The sequence below is a fragment of the Mesoplodon mirus genome (assembly GCF_964341445.2).
Source record: "Mesoplodon mirus genome assembly, chromosome: 3".
In the NCBI taxonomy this organism is placed as follows: Eukaryota; Metazoa; Chordata; class Mammalia; order Artiodactyla; family Ziphiidae; genus Mesoplodon; species Mesoplodon mirus.
Window position 1 is genome coordinate 56618495 of NC_138978.1, and position 15841 is coordinate 56634335.

The window sequence follows — 15841 nt, forward strand, 5'->3', positions numbered from 1 at the left end:
TTCATATATCAGATCATAGAGCTTCAAATAATTCTGCAGCACCCTTGGGGTCAAAGTTCATTAAAAAGAACTCTATAGAGACCTCTAATCGTTTTCTTAGACTTGAATTTTTCTAAATGAATCTTTCCAAGGCTACAGAAATTAATTAGTTGATACCCCAACTCTCTGAAGAGGGCCGAGCAAGCTTTCACCGTAAAGGGCTCTGCAGGAAAGGGGGGACTATAATGCCCAAGTTATGCCACTTCCAGCTCCACGCACCCCAGCCTTCTCCACCTTGGCCCGTGGTCCTTCGCACGGACATCTCGGAATTTAGCTAAGGGAGTTTTCTTCGAGTGGGTGGATGTTTGATGTGCTTAGGGGAGTGGAATCAAAGACTAAATGCTACATTGACACATGCTACTTTGTTTGCAATACAACAGAATATGAAAAATAGCTTTGTTGGACACCATTTCCCTTTAAAGTGGAATTTTGCAACCTCCTGGAGCATTTAAAATTTTGACTTAGAAGCAATTTATTACTCGTTCTGTTACGCTGTATCCCCAGTGTTCAGAATTGTAAGACTGGCGGTGCTATGTAACTTTTCATTTGTTTATGGCCTATCCCAGGATAAATAATGCCCAATTAGGTCCCAGCCTCTCTCGTGAGCTCATGATATTCTAGATGTTTTGAGTATACATCGCTGGATCTTCTTCTAGTTCTTCTCCCCTGTTAAGCTTGTGAAGGTCAGAACTCCTACAGGACTCATTTCTGTGGCCACACGTCACCCTCACCCACTGCCCAGCTATATCCTAACATGTGGCAGATCATCTTCAAGTTCCAGATGAGGAACAAAGACACAAAGAGGCTATGTGGCCAATCTAAAGTTACCCAGTTAATTAGGGGCAGGACAGTTTGTGCGACTCCATCACTCCACACTGCTTCTCAAAGCCAGTGGGCAGTGAAGAGGTGAGGACTGAGGCTGCCCGCACAAAATCAACCAAAGAGGCAGTTGCTGGCAGACAGCAGTGTTAGCCCATATGTATCTACCAGGCCACGTCAGAAACGGTTCCAGCAGGGTCCATGCCCAGGAGCGTGGATTTCCCTGGGCCAGACCAACTCCGGCGATTTATACCCCCACCCTCTCCCTCTCCCCAGTTATTCTTTTTATGATGCCATTTTCAATCTCACTTTTAACCTCAAATCCAAATACAAAGAAACCTTCCTCTACTTAGCCCTGAAACTGAAACCTAGTTCTGTACGTTTGTTCTCTTCAAACCTCTCTTTATTCTGCAATAATAAAAATGCCATATTTCACCCCAGAACAAGCTGCATGCCAAAATAAATAGCACCTTGGATTTCCTTAAAAAGAAAGCTTGGCTCAAAGCACAGCCTTATTGCCATGAGAATTCTTGGAGAATTCAACCTTACAAAGTCAAATATTTAGCAAGGTAGCACACCAAACAGCAATCTGTCAATCCCTGCAAGACCTCTTGCAAAGACAAAACGCTCTCTCTGAAAGAGAGGAAAAAAATGACTTATACCTCATACTGATCTCCCCAGATGATGAGAGCTTCCCGTTTCCCCACTCCAGGGCCCCACGCCTCCAAGTGGGAACGTCCCCTGTGCTAAACAGCAGGAGGCATCTGACAGCACTGCTTAACATTAAGAGGGCTGAAGTCCAGGCACTGGGGAAGTGAGATGCACTCCCGAAAAGGATTCCATCAACCGAGTTCTCCAGCCAGCTCACTTCCCACCAACCCAGGAAACAAAGAGATAACTCATGCTCAATAAATGACACATTAACACAATCTCAATAACTCCGTTCCCACAGTTTTCTGCAAGTGTCTGTCATTTTTGCCTGCACTGCAGCAGCTGAATCTGGAGCTTCATGAAGAAGAGAAAACCGTCGGGAGGAAAGCTGGGACCACATTACCTTCCCTTGGCATCCTCCCCCTGCCACAGCCTGGAGCTGGGGGAGTCACCTCCTCCCGGAAAGCGGGGTTCTGCTGCTAGACCCGAGCCGATGGCTCCTGAGTCCAGCACAGCAGCACTGGCTCCCCAGCTGTTAACGATTTGGTCAGGTGATCCGTGACCTTGCTGGAAAAGCAATAATGACTTCCCTTTTGCTCACGGGAAGCGGGGACTGGGGTCAGGAAGGAATTCGGTGCTCAATAAGCTGATACTGGATCTTGCAGAAAGAGGAAGAAAGCTCAAATCATTCAGTCGGAAAGTTAGTTCCCAGAGCTGCTCCCAGTTCAGAGGGACGCATCTAAAGATGCTGAAACGGTGCACGCCTTCCTCTGCACACTCCCCCAAAGCTAGGCGCTTATCTGGGGTGGGGGGGGTCATAATTAATTATGCTTTTCCTCCTCCTTCCCTGCAGCTGAGTGGCGCATTAATAAATTTGCTCCTAAAGAGAACTCAGCCTCCTAAGGAGCTGAAACCCTCCAGTGGTGCACCTCCTTCTTCCAGGCTCTGCCTTAGAAACGTCCTCCCCCCCGCTGCCTCCTGGGTCCCACAGCCAAGCAAAGCTTCTGTGAGCGATCCCCAGACTGCTCGCTGCCCTGATCAATCAGTGACTGGAAGTCTGTCGGGGCAGAGCTAGAAGAAACAATGACCAGTGAGTTCCTGGGGCCAGACTGGCAGCTCCTGCTTCCTGCCGCTATGTGAAGCTGATGCCCCAGCACCAAAACTCACCCAATTCTGGCAGAAAGAGAAAAGCAAGGAAGTACCTACTGTAAGGATCCAGCTCCAGAGCGGACCAGTGATTTCCAAAGGGCGGGTACAGGAGCCGGGGAGAAGGCAGCTGTGGAGGAGGAAGGTCCCAGAGTATCCCAGGCAGGCGCCGTGAAGAGTCTCAGCCAGCCCACTGCAGCCGCAGCTCTTTGGAACAGAGGCAGGTGTGAGGCGCAGGCACAGAGGCTCCAGGCTCTGCAAATCCAGCATCAGTACTAGACCTGAAGGAGATACAGGGGGGTGGGTGCAATCAAAACGGGACCAGGAGAGCATCTGGGCTCCTGTATGCAGGCTCAGCAAAAGGATGAGAGGACCTTATCCCCTTGACCTTCTGTGGCTCTAGCCAAACGAGGCTGTCCTAGGAAATGAAGCCCCATCAGCAAGACATGTCGAAGCAGCTCTGACCTTTACAGACACTGCCTGTCGAGATGTGCTCTCAGAGGCGAGGGCAGATTCCTGTCTAACCCACACTGAAATTGATACCAGAGCTGAGTGTCACCCTGAAGTGCTGCCTGCATCCAGCCCAGGACACTTGGAAAGTACTTCACATCCAGGGCCTCACACCAGATTAAGGCAGACAGGCAGGGCTGAGCATCCCCATTGTACAGGTGAAGAAAATGAGACGGACTCAGCAAATTCCCTTGGCTCACCCAGGAGTGAATCTGGATTAAAATGAAGATTTCGGGGGCGGGTAGAATTCTGTGTTCTTCCCACTACACTGGATCAAATTTCTTATTTTCCTTGGAAGACTCTGGAGCATCTTGCTCAAGACGGACATTAACAAATTTACTGAAAGGCATGGGATGATGTGATGGACGAGACTATGGAACACCAACATTCACTTTTCTCAACTGCTAAAAGTATTTAACTAGTACACAGACCAAACCACCAGAATTTTTTTTAAAAATCAGAAATGTACCTTGAACTCTGAGGTTATATTTAAAAATATACTGAGGAGCAGACTGTCTTTCTGTTAGATTTTAAATGATCATCGACCATCCCCTCTGAATTGGCTAGAGAACGGCTAGAAGCATAAGACATTTCACCAGGAAGCTGAGGGAAAAAGAGCTCTCCATTTCACCAGGTCCCATGACCTTCTAGCCACCCACTTTTCCTCTCTGGTTTATCTATATGATAGAGGTAAGCCTTCTCATTTCCTCTCCCAGGATAAATTCTTTCTTATCGAAGACAGAATGGTGAGAGGCTTCCTTGCAGAGCTGAGCCTTTCTTGAAACACCCAACATTCTTCCAGGAACACTGGCCAGCTCCCGCCTGTCCCCCAAGCTCCGCTCAGCATCTCCTCCAAGTGCAGTGGCCAGCCTTCCTGCTTACACTGCTCCTGTCAGCCCTTAACTGCCGCAGGTGTCACCTAAATTCTAATTGCTGCCTCTGTGTCTGTCTCCCTGACCAGGATCACAGGCTAGATGTTCAGTAAAGTTTGTGAAACTGAACTTATCCACGATACCGACGACTCTAAACACAAGTGACCTCTCCAGATACTCCCTTAGGTACCAAGAAAGCACCTCTCCTTTCCAACAGGTGCCAGGCCTCTCATCAGATTGAAAAAGACAGCAAGCAGAATGAGGGAAGGAAATACTAGCCCCTAGCAGTGCCATGGATCAGCTTGGCTCAGACGCCAGGACAGAAGATCCACAAACACACACACATACCTCTAACCCTCCTTCTTCAGCTCTCTTTCTGAAGATGGGTAGTTCTCTCAGTTCTCTGAGTTCCACATGAGATGCAGGTTCAGGCACTGTGCTGACTGCCTACGTCTCTAATAGGAGGAGAGATTCTTCTGTCTTTGCACTTACCTAGTACTCTCAATTAACTCCATGGTCAAGCAGGGAGGTGAGCAGAACCGGGAATGTTACCCACCATCTTCCAGATGAAAAAACAAAGTTGGTTCCCAAGGGTATAAAGCTAAGAAAAGGCAAAGGCTCAACTCAAACCCAGATGTTCTGTCTCCCAGTCTAATATCCTTTCCTCTAAACCACGCAGCCTGAACTGGGCATGCAGGTGAATGCAGGAGACACACAAACTCCAGAACGTAAGCTTCAATGCTGGTGCTGTCCAGGCAGAAGGCGACCTCACATTTAGGGGAGGTCTCCATGAGAAACACCAACAACTTTCTCTAGGGGAGTCTGAGCTTCTTTGCGGGGGATCCCCTCCACAGCCTCTGGCCCTTGCCATGCGGGGATACTGGCATGTCTCTACCCCTACAACTCACTCATGCATATGTCTTAATATTAGTAGCCAATTTCATGTTACCACCTATATACCCAGAAAATTCTCCTGGACCAAACACACTTATCCACCAGAACTTTTTTGGCAGGAATCATTTAGCCGAGGGGAGGTTTGACTCCTTTCGCAATTTAGAAGCCTCCAACTTTTATGGCCCAGGTCCCTTCTGCCCCATGATGGGAAAAAAGTGGACCACCTAAGTCAGGCAAGATGGCGCCAGGCAAGAGGGAGAAGAGGTAGAACTATCTGAAGAATGTGCCCTTTATCTAAGCGGTCCCTTAGGCTTTTGCACTTTGCTCAGGGAGGTCAGCTATTACGCAGGGCCAGGGAGCAGTGCGCTGCTTAGGAACACATGCTGCTGAAACAGCCTCTCAGAGCAGACTGGTTACAGCCATTCTGACAAAATGCAACTTCACTGGACAGAGAAAGAAACCACACGTGGGAGATCTGTGGGTGTAGGGGTCCAGTGGGAATGAGCTATTCAAATGATTGACCCTTTAAGGCAGATGAAAATTTCTCAGGGACGAAACAGGGCCAGTTGCAGGGAGAGAGGAGGCTGCACTAACCAGTGAAAAATGCTCCTTGGAGAAAAGGAAAGGCATCAGGCCCACGGGGGAAAAGACCTCTACTCCTCATCCCTCCCTTCACTTAGACCCTTCCAGAATGCTCTTAGTCTTTGACTCAGACACTCTGTTAAATAAAGATGCCAACAGACAAATGATGAAGGGTCACAAGCAGGCAATTCAGGAAAGAAGAAATACCAATGGTTAACATTTTTAACAATGTTTAACTGCATGAATTAATAATAAAAAAGATGCTAGAAAACATCGAAATGCCATACTATTTATTTACCCTACACTGCACCAGGCACTATAGGTCCATTCCAAAACCAGCCAATTTAATTCCCACAATGACCCTATAAAGTAGTATTGTTATGTCCATTATCTGAGGACAAAGCTGAGGCTCAGAGCAGTTGCCCAGTTACTGAGACCATCAGCGCCAAGATTCGAATCCAGGTAACGTACTGCTCTTAACCATGGTACGACACAGACTCTCTTACAAGTTAGAAAAAACAGATTTTTTTAAAGGTCCTCAGTGTTGATAAGAATGTGACAGGGGACACACCCTAGCCAGAAAGTTGCAGCACAGTCATGTCCATCTATTTTGCATATTTTAACATAATTGAAGACCAAGTTCTAGAGTGGCTAAGAGTCTGGACTCCAAGTCAAGAAGCCAGGGCTAGGGGCTTCCCTGGTGGCGCAGTGGTTGAGAATCCGCCTGCCCATGCAGGGGACACAGGTTCGTGCCCCGGTCTGGGAAGATCCCACATGCTGCGGAGCTGCTGGGCCCGTGAGCCATGGCCGCTGAGCCTGCGCGTCCGGAGCCTGTGCTCCGCAACGGGAGAGGCCACAGCAGTGAGAGGCCCGTGTACCGCAAAAAAAAAAAAAAAAAAGAAGCCAGGGCTAGAATCCCAGCTCTGCTAGTGACTGTGTAACCCTGGACAAATTATTTAACCTCTCTGTGCCTTAGCTGCCTCACTGGTAAAGTAGGAATAGTAATACACCTTACACATCATGGATCTGTCAAGAGAATTAAATAAGATGACAATACCTGTCAACAACTTAGAACAGAGGCGGGTATACAGTCTATGTTCAATAAATAATAAATATAGTAGCTAGTAACATAATGATATAAATTCAACTTTGAATTCAATTTTGTATTTAAAATTCTAATCACATAACATTTAGAAAATATACCTGCTTTATAATGATTACTATAAATGGCTGTGCAAGATTCCATGGACTTAGGCCTTATTCTCCAAACCCAATCCCTCCTAGAGGTCATTTCATCTCAAGTTTAACTCTCCCTGTAATGCTGCTAGATCAGCCAGCCTGACAGACAGGTCTCTGGGCAGGTCTCCAGGGAATACCCCAACTCCAGGTGCTGGAACCCAGCTACCACATATAACGATGAATGATTAAGAGCAAAGATTTCAAGGTAAGATAGACCAGGTTCAAATCCTGGCTGTGTGACCTTGAGCAAATTTCTTTATTCAAGAAGAGCCCAGCTCAGGACACGGTTGTGAGAACCGCATGAGATAAGGTACAGTAAATGCTTGTGCCAATGCTCACTGTGTAGTGAACACTCAGTAAATGTTAGCTATGATTACTTCTTAAAACCCACAGTTTTTTAAGCAAGAAAAGGCTAGGGATTGTGTTTATTTTATTTATCATCCTATCCCTAACTGTTGGCATGGTAGAAACACAACAAAAATATGTTGAATTAATGAATAAATAAACGGATTAATAGATAGATCATAGAGACTGCCAGAGCTGGAAAGGATTTTTTTCACAGCCTTATTTAGATATAATCTACATACCATACAATTTACCCATACAAATTGTACAATTCAATAGCTGTAATATACTCAGAGTGTGCAAACATTGCCACAACCTAATTTTTTAAATTGTGGTAAAATATGCATAACATAAAATTTACCATTTTAACCATTGGTAGGTGTAGAATTCAGTGGTATTCACAATGCTGTGTAACCATCACTACCATCTATACCCCAAACGTTTTCATCATCTCCAACATAACTCTGTAACCTATAAAACAATAGCTCCCTATTCCCCTTTGCTCCCAGCCCTGGTAACATCTATTCTACTTTCTGTCTCTATAAACTTACCTATTCTAGGTACCTTCTATAAGTGGAATTATGCAATATTTGTCCTCCTATGTCTGGCTTATTTCACTTAGCATGTTGTCAAGGTCCATCCAAGTTGTAGCATACATCAAAATTTTCATTTCTTTTTATGGTTGAGTGATATTCCATCGTATGTAAGTATCACATCTGGTTTATTCATTCATCTATCAATTGACACTTGGGTTGCTTCCATCTTTTGGTTATTGCAAATAATGCTGCTGTGAACATTGCTGTACAAGTATCTGTTTGAGTTCCTGCTTTCATTTATTTTGGATATATACCTAGGAGTGAAATTGCTGGGTTATATGGTAATTTTGTGTTCAACTTTTTTTTTATATATAAATTTATTTACTTACTTATTTGTTTATTTGCCTGCATTGGGTCTTCATTGCTACGCATGGGCTTTCCCTAGTTGCGGCGCGTGAGCTTCTCATTGCAGTGGCTTCTCTCATTGTGGAGCACGGGCTCTAGGTACATGGGCTTCAGTAGTTGTGGCATGTGGGCTCAGTAGTTGTGGCTCACGGGGTCTAGAGCACGGGCTCAGTAGTTGTGGCGCACGGGCTTAGTTGCTCCGCGGGATGTGGGATCTTCCCGGACCAGGGCTCGAACCCATGTCCCATGCATTGGCAGGCGGATTCTTAATCACTGCACCACCAGGGAAGTCCCCTATGTTTAACTTTCTGAGGAACTGCCAAACTATTTCCAAAACAGCCGCACCATTCTACATTCCCATCACTAATACATGAAGATCCCAGTTTCTCCACAGCTTCACCAACATTTTTTTCTCATTAAAAAAAATCATTATAGACATCCTAGTAAGTATAGTAGGTGTGTAGTATTATCTCATTGTGGTTTTGTTTTGTATTTCCCCAATGACCAATGATTATTGAGCATCTTTTCACGTGCTTATTGACCATTTGTATATCTTCTTTGGAGAAATGTCTAAGTTCTTTGTCCATTGTTTAAAAAATTTTGTTTGGTTCTTATTTATTAGGATGAAAAAGTATCAGATATTTGTCTGTAAACATCATCCATCTAACGAGATCATCTGAATGATCCTAGTTTTAATTTCATACATGAGAAAATGGAGACAAAATAATTTCCCTAAAATCACCGTCACATTTTTTTTATACAGCAGGTTCTTATTAGTTATCTATTTTATACATATTAGTGTATATATGTCAGTCCCAATCTCCCAATCCATCCCACCACCACCACCAGCAACAACCCCCCCACCCCCCTGCTTTCCCCCCTTGGTGTCTACACATTTGTTCTCAACATCTGTGTCTCCATTTCTTCCTTGCAAATCAGTTCTTTGTCCATTTTTGAATTGGGTTGTTTGTTTTTGTTGTTGTTGAGTTGTCAGAGTTCTTTATATATTGTGGATATTAACCCATTATTAGATATGTGATTTGCAAATATTTTCTCCCATTCTGTAGTGTCTTTTTGCTTTCTTGATAGTGTCCTTTGATGCACAAAGGTTACTTGATGAAGTCCAATTTATCTATTTTTGTTGTTGTTGCCTGTGCTTTGGTATTATATCCATGAAATTGTTGCCAAATTCAATGTCATAAATATTTTCTTCAATGTTTTCTTCTAAGAGCTTTACAGTTTTAGCTTTTAAATCTAGGACTTTGAACCATTTTGAGGTCATTTGGTTTAAGATAAAGGCCAGCTTCATTCTTTTGCATGCGACTATTCCCAGAACCAGTTATTGAAAAGTCCACAATCAGATTTTAGAACATTTTCATCACCCTCAAAGGAAACTTCATACATGGGATTTCATTTTTATAAGGAATTAGGAACGTAATGAGTTATTGAGAATTAATAAACCTTGGTATTCATAAACAAAAATTAGTTTATTAGAGTTTACTGAGAATATTAACTCTCTGTTCTATAAAAATGTGTGGCCTCCATCCACTGGTAAACAACACTGCAGAACTAGGGTGTAGTATGCATGCAGGTGAAGAGCTGGAATTCCCCCAATTCTCAGGAAGGGTGCTTTGTTATTACAGCAAAAGACATTTGTCATGCTATTTTGGGCTACCCAGAACCATGTGAACACCCTTCCTATGTCTGGGTTATTTCCTTCCTTAGGAGTTCCACCTCCTCAAGGTTGAAAACAGAATTTACAGTGCCAGACTCCTTTACAGCTAGGACCCAGTCGTGGCACCTGCACTCAGCAGGCAGAGGCACCCAGGCCAGACCTCAGATTGGAAGAAAGTGCCCTGGAAAAGGAAGGGCTGCAGGCAAGTGATTCTGAGGAGGGTGATGGAGTGACCTGACATCCTCTAATAAATTCCTCTTTTACGTAAGTTTGCTAGAATCGGTTCTGTTGTTTGCAACTGTGACCCTTGACTGCTACGATGCAGCATCAGTGTTGCCTTGGTTTTTAATTGCTTTATTCCATTAATTTACATTACTTGGAGAATTACTCTTTGGAGTTTCTGTTGATTGCTGTGTCCTGAGGATTTGCTGCACGACCATTTTGATTATTTTTCTCTTCCCCTTTACCCTTTGTTATTACCAAATTCTTTCTCACTGTAAAGTGGGAATCAGTGGGCTCGGTGGGCCACAAGGTCTTTTGCTTGGCTGAACTGGGCCACAGTCCAAAGAGCTTGGGAACCACAACTTGGAGTAAACCAAGGAATTCAGCCTCCCCTCCTCCCTCCTGGGTCAGTTCAGTGAAAGCATCTTAAGGGTAAGCACATACACACCCTCTGCCGTGGGGCACCCCTGCACCCACCCTCTTAGGGCAGCCCCCGGTCCCAGCATCATGGTCCTGGTCAGAGTCCAGCGGAAGCCTTCACAGGCATCAGGCTGGCTTTGGAACACGGCTGCAGGTGCAGACACTTTAGGGCTTGCGTGGGCTGTGGCATCTGCCTTCTGGGTTGGGAGGAAAATTTTTCTTGGCACAGGGAAGTCAGTTAAACCAAACCGAACCTGATAAGTCATCTCCAGACACCTGGGTGAAGCCAGTGATGTTTCCAGATTTTTCAGGCAAGTTGGAAAGCTTTTTATTATTATTTCACAAGGCCCCGCCTGGCCCTCTAGCAAGCACAGTCCAGAGAGGAGCGGGCATATGTGATGTGGGTCAGACAAGGATGGTGAGCACCCAGCCTCAGCAGCATGCGACTGAGGGAAGGTTGGGCATCTTTAGAGATGAACCAGAGAGAGGCAGTGAGAGAAGAAGGTCTCTAGAAACTTCTATCAACCTCAAATTCCCTTAGAGATAGGGTTCGTTGTCAGTGTACCACATGGCAATACAAAGGAAGGTCATACACTATTCTGGTTTGGGATTTGTTTTGTTTTGTTTCATTTTAATGTGAGTAAAGTCACTAAGAAAAGATGTTTCCAAAACTGACATCCCATGTTTGTATCACCCCATAGTGGTTGCGAATTGATAGCAGAGGACAGGCAGACTTTCATTAGGTAACTCCAATAAAAAAAATAAAGATGCTCACATCTTTTCTTTCTTTTTTTATATTTTATTTTATTTTTTAATTTAAGTATAGTTGATTAACAATGTTGTGTTAGTTTCACGTGTACAGCAAAGTGATTCAGTTATGTGTGTGTGTGTATTCTTTTTCAGATTCTTTTCCCTGCTCACATCTTCTCTTCCAGCCAGATTTTAGGGCTTTTTTTTTTTTTCAGGTTGAGGCCCCTCTTTCGTGCTTTTGGGTATCCTTTAGGGCACCAGCCCATGGCCTTGCAGGTGGCAAATGTTCAGTCAGTCCTGCTGATTATCTACAGTTGGGAGCAGAGAAACATAACACAGGACTCTGGACCTTATCTTCACTTACTAAAGGGGAAACTGCAGCTCAATGAGTTGCCCATACCATACAGCAGGGCCAAGGTCAGATTCTGCTTTCTAGACTCCTGCTTTCCTTTATAAATTTCATGCTGATGGCCCTGGTCTGCAGTAGGCATTGGAGGGCACCAAATTGATGGCTTCTTTGAAAACAATGTGGTTGGTGTCCCTAGTTTAAATGTGGGATAATGGCCTGATGTTGGTAAAGAGAGCCAGAGAACTGCTCATTTTCCTAATGGTGACCTTTGCTTGCAGCTTCTGGCAACAGACAAAGTATGATGCACAGCAATGGAAATAGTTACCAATGGCAATTAAGCACGTATTCTGTACTGAGTCCTTTACCCATCCTCACTCAGCCCTGGGATGGTCCTATCACGATTCCCCTGTAAATGAGGTAAAGATGGCCACCTTATGGCCCGGCCACAGCTCAGGGTTGTGTTCAAAGAAACAGCATTTAAGTAGAAAAAAATGCATTGGAGGCAATCCAAAGCTTCACTGCAGTCTCTAGAGAAAACACAAAAGAGGAAGTGCATTCTTAGCACAAAGCAAAAGTCTTAAAATTTTCCTTTCCTATCTCTGCTATTCTCAGTATCTATTTCCAGCAAAGTAACTGCTCCAGAAGCAGCGTGCTCTGACCCCCAACATCCCTTATGCAATCCCTTCCGCCTGGATCTTCACTCCCTCACCTCTGGCATCTACGCACCCATCCTCTGCCATCTCTCTCTATCCTCGTCACAATCCCAATATTGGCTCCATTTGTCCAGAGCTTCCTCATCACTGGATGACCCCAGTTGACATAATAGTGGAGGGGTAACAGCCAAGCAAGCTAATTCCTAGAAGGGAATTACTCGAAGGCTCTATGGGCAAAGAAGTTTTGAATACTCATGTGTTTATGTTTTTAGTTCCCATTTTACAGATTAGAAAACTGAGGTGGCATCATCATAACAGTGACTACTCATATTGTTATAATAATGATATCATTGTTAGCCAGACACTCTCCAATATTGTACAATGATAACATTTAATTTCACAATGATCATATTGGGTAGGTACTATTATACTCTCTTCACAGATGATAGGCTCAGGGCACAGGCTAGTCAGTTGCAGGACTGGAATTCAAATTGACGTATGTCTCACTCCAGAGACCAACCTCTTAACTACGGTGTTCTCTGTCTCTCAGGTTCTAGTTCTGCAACTGTCTATGAAGTAAGTTGCCAGTGGAGTCAGAACAGAAAGAGAAGGAACCAGATAGGATTTAGCAAAGGAACTAATTTACTGTTAAATTCCATCACCAGCCGCGCTCATTAAATATCAGATGATTATCAACATATAAACAACATTTGGGAGGCATGCAATAGGACTATAAGATAAATTTATTTGCAAAGGAATAGACTAAGGAATGCAGTGGCTTTCTGATTAACTTAAAATTATTTAATCAATAAAACACAATTACTTTTCAAATAATCTTTGAAAGTTCCAAGGCGGCTTGAGCTGTTTAACTGCTATTTAACCAGATAGCAGCAGTCAAGTCACACAGATGTCAATTTTAGAGAAAATGCTCTTTGCAGATCTATCGCTCTGTCAAATTTTCCATTAGAAAGATGTATTTTTCAGGCTTTTAGGTTACAAGTTAATTTCCTTTCTTTGTTGTTCAAAGGGGTAGGGAGTGTGGTGTGGCTGCTGCAGGGATCCATGGCTCCTTCCTCATATAACTCAGGAGAGAGATGTACCTCCCTGCCAGTGGGGCAGTTTCCCCCAAAGCAGAGGGATGTTGCTGCCAGACTCAGTGCAGGCCCCAAGTCCAGCCCAGATTTCCCTTAATGGCTCTGCATACATAACCCATGAGCAGCCTGGTGCCAAGACTTGAGCCAGAAGTTTGCCTGGATCCTACTCACATGCATTACACCTACACCAAGGAACCCGCGAAGTGAAGGCAATAGATAAGAATGGAAGGAGCAATGGATACAAAAATCAGAATCTCCGGGGCAGGAATCAGTGTTTTAACGAGCCCTCCCGGTATTTTTATGCACTCTATAGTTTGAGAAGTCCTTTTCTAACTTACTTTAAAAAACGCTTTAGAAACTCAGTTCAGTGCTTCTCAAATTGTATTATGCACACACAGCGCCCAAAGATCTTGATAAAATGCAGCGGCTGATTCAGTGGGTGTGGGGCGGGGCCTGAGAATCTGCATTTCCAACAAGCTCTCAGGAGATGCTGATGCTTCAGGTCCCAGAACCAAGAAGCCAAGCCTGTGATGGGCATCTGTCTGGTTGGGAAGGGATGGGAAGGGGTCCAACAGACCTAGGCACAATTCCTCACTCCGGTGCTTGCAAGCTGTGTGGCCTTGGCCACGTCACTCTAGCTCAGAGCCAGTTTCCCCAGCTATGAAAGGGTATAAGAAAGAACCAAGCACTTTGGAGGCTGTTCTGATGGCGCTATGCCTGGACTTAACACAAAACTTGGCATGTAGAAAACACTCAAACAGAAGCCGTGGTTGCTGTTGTTTCTGAGGGAAGGATGAGACTAGTAAGTGCTCAATAGTTGTTCATTGTTTGGTTATTAATTAATTGAGAGCTGCCGTGTGGCAGGAGAGGCCTGGTGCCAGGCAGTACAGTACCATTTCCTCCACCCAATGGCTGTGTGTGTGAGGCCAGGTATCATTCGTTCTGGTTTGCAGATTAGGAAGCCGAAGCCCAGAGAGCTTGAGTAACTTGGTGCAAGTCACAAAGATAGTGAAAGGCAGAGCTAGGGTTGAATCAGGTCTTCCTGCTTAAGTTTCTAACCGCCCAGACTGGGCCATGGTTCTGACCACACCTGCCTGCAAGGCCTGGTGTGGGGGTAGGGTGGTGGCCTGATAACACGTGCCTCTGGGAGGTGATACAATGCAGGGCCAGGTCGTGGAGGTGGAGGACAGGCAAGGGCAGAGGCCTCAAGGCGGAGTCCTGAGCTGCAGAGGGACATCGGGCCCCAGAGAAGGAGCAGGGCCAGGATCCACAAGGATGTGGACACCCGGCAATCCCGAACTGAGCCTCAAAGGGACAAGGGCTGTCTCCCTCGTGCCCAGTACAGTGCTGACCCCTAGCAGTGCTCCTTGAAGACATAGCAGTCACATGAATGAATTGATGGATTCACAGATTGATTAATATTTTGAAGGCAGCAACTGATTTGGAATTGGTGGACAGGATGTGTTGGAGTGGGAGAGAGATTTGCACTTCTGGACTTTTCCCCTTTAAAAAGGGAGCAGTTCAAAACAGAAGAACAACAGGAATATTTCCCTTGGAGCGCAGCCAGCGCATACAATGCCTCCTTTTCTTCCCAGGGCAGGAGCCGTTAGGGGCCCAGGCCCTCGGCGGGTGTGTGCAGCCCGGACCCTGCCTGACATACTTACACACTTGTGCTCTGGAACACAGAGCCCCCTGCCTGCCAAGCCCAACACAAAGGCCTCCTTCAGCGCAGCCCCTACTAGGTATGGTGTCAGCGGCTGCTGCTTTTGAAAGTCCCCTCCAGGGCTACAGTGAGGCTCTTGTGGCGGTGTGTCCCCACTACTGTGTGGAAAGAGGAAACAGTGATGCTTTCTCAACCATCCAGTCTCCTTCGCAGGCCGTGAGGCATGGAGTTAAACAGCCCAGCAGCTTGAGAGAAAGCAAGGGAGCTTCCTGTTCAAAGATCAGCCTCTATGGATGGTATTCAATCAGTCATTCATCAGAAACTATTGTTCATGCTCAGGGCTAGGTTCTGTGGATTCGTGGATGATGAAGACAGGGGATAAAGACCCTTTAAGGAACTCATGGTTCAAAACAGGAGGTGGAGACCTAAACAAGGACACATGGTGTCAGAGGGGTGGGCAAAGGCATGATAGAAGACCACGAAAGCATCACAGTGTGGTATCTGAGCTGGGCTTTGAAGGATGAAGAGAAGTTCACTAGGCAGGCTGGGTAAAGCAGCCCTAGCCAAGAGATGAAAACAGGTACAGTGGGCTTGAGGAATGACCAGTGCACCAGGCCTAGCATGCAGGGTGGGGGGCCCAGGAGGGAGAAGGCAGGAGCTGGAAGTCAGCTCGTTTTATTCTATAGAGAGTAGGAAACCCACAAAGGTTCTTCAGCAGGAGAGGAACCAGATGAAGGCTGGGTTTTGGATACAGCTCTGGCTGCAATGAGGGAGTGTGTGTGTCCCTAGGGCCTGGCCCATTAGTAGACAGTAAATATTTACAGACTGATTTCGAGAGGGAAGAGAGAGTAGCAAATCTGAGGAGAAGTCCGGCCAATGCTTTTCACTAACGGCTCCTTTTATGTAATTTTTTTTCTTTTAAAAGAACAGCAGTTTTTCTTCTCCTTTATTGAACCATCACAAATGGTTCAATAATC

General features: G+C 45.3%; 1 protein-coding gene across 2 annotated transcripts in view; it reads right to left on the reverse strand.

Annotated features, from left to right (window-relative positions):
• KANK4 (KN motif and ankyrin repeat domains 4) overlaps positions 1 to 15841 on the reverse strand; it is a 68384-nt gene that overhangs the window by 35234 nt on the left and 17309 nt on the right. The window contains exon 2 of one of the 2 annotated variants that reach the window (XM_082613836.1): positions 2716 to 2936. In XM_082613836.1, the coding sequence (XP_082469962.1) occupies positions 2716 to 2925 (210 nt within the window). In that variant the 5' untranslated portion in view covers positions 2926 to 2936. Of the gene's footprint in view, positions 1 to 2715; positions 3078 to 15841 lie in introns of those variants that run through there. The other variant, XM_082613835.1, reaches the window with a different exon arrangement.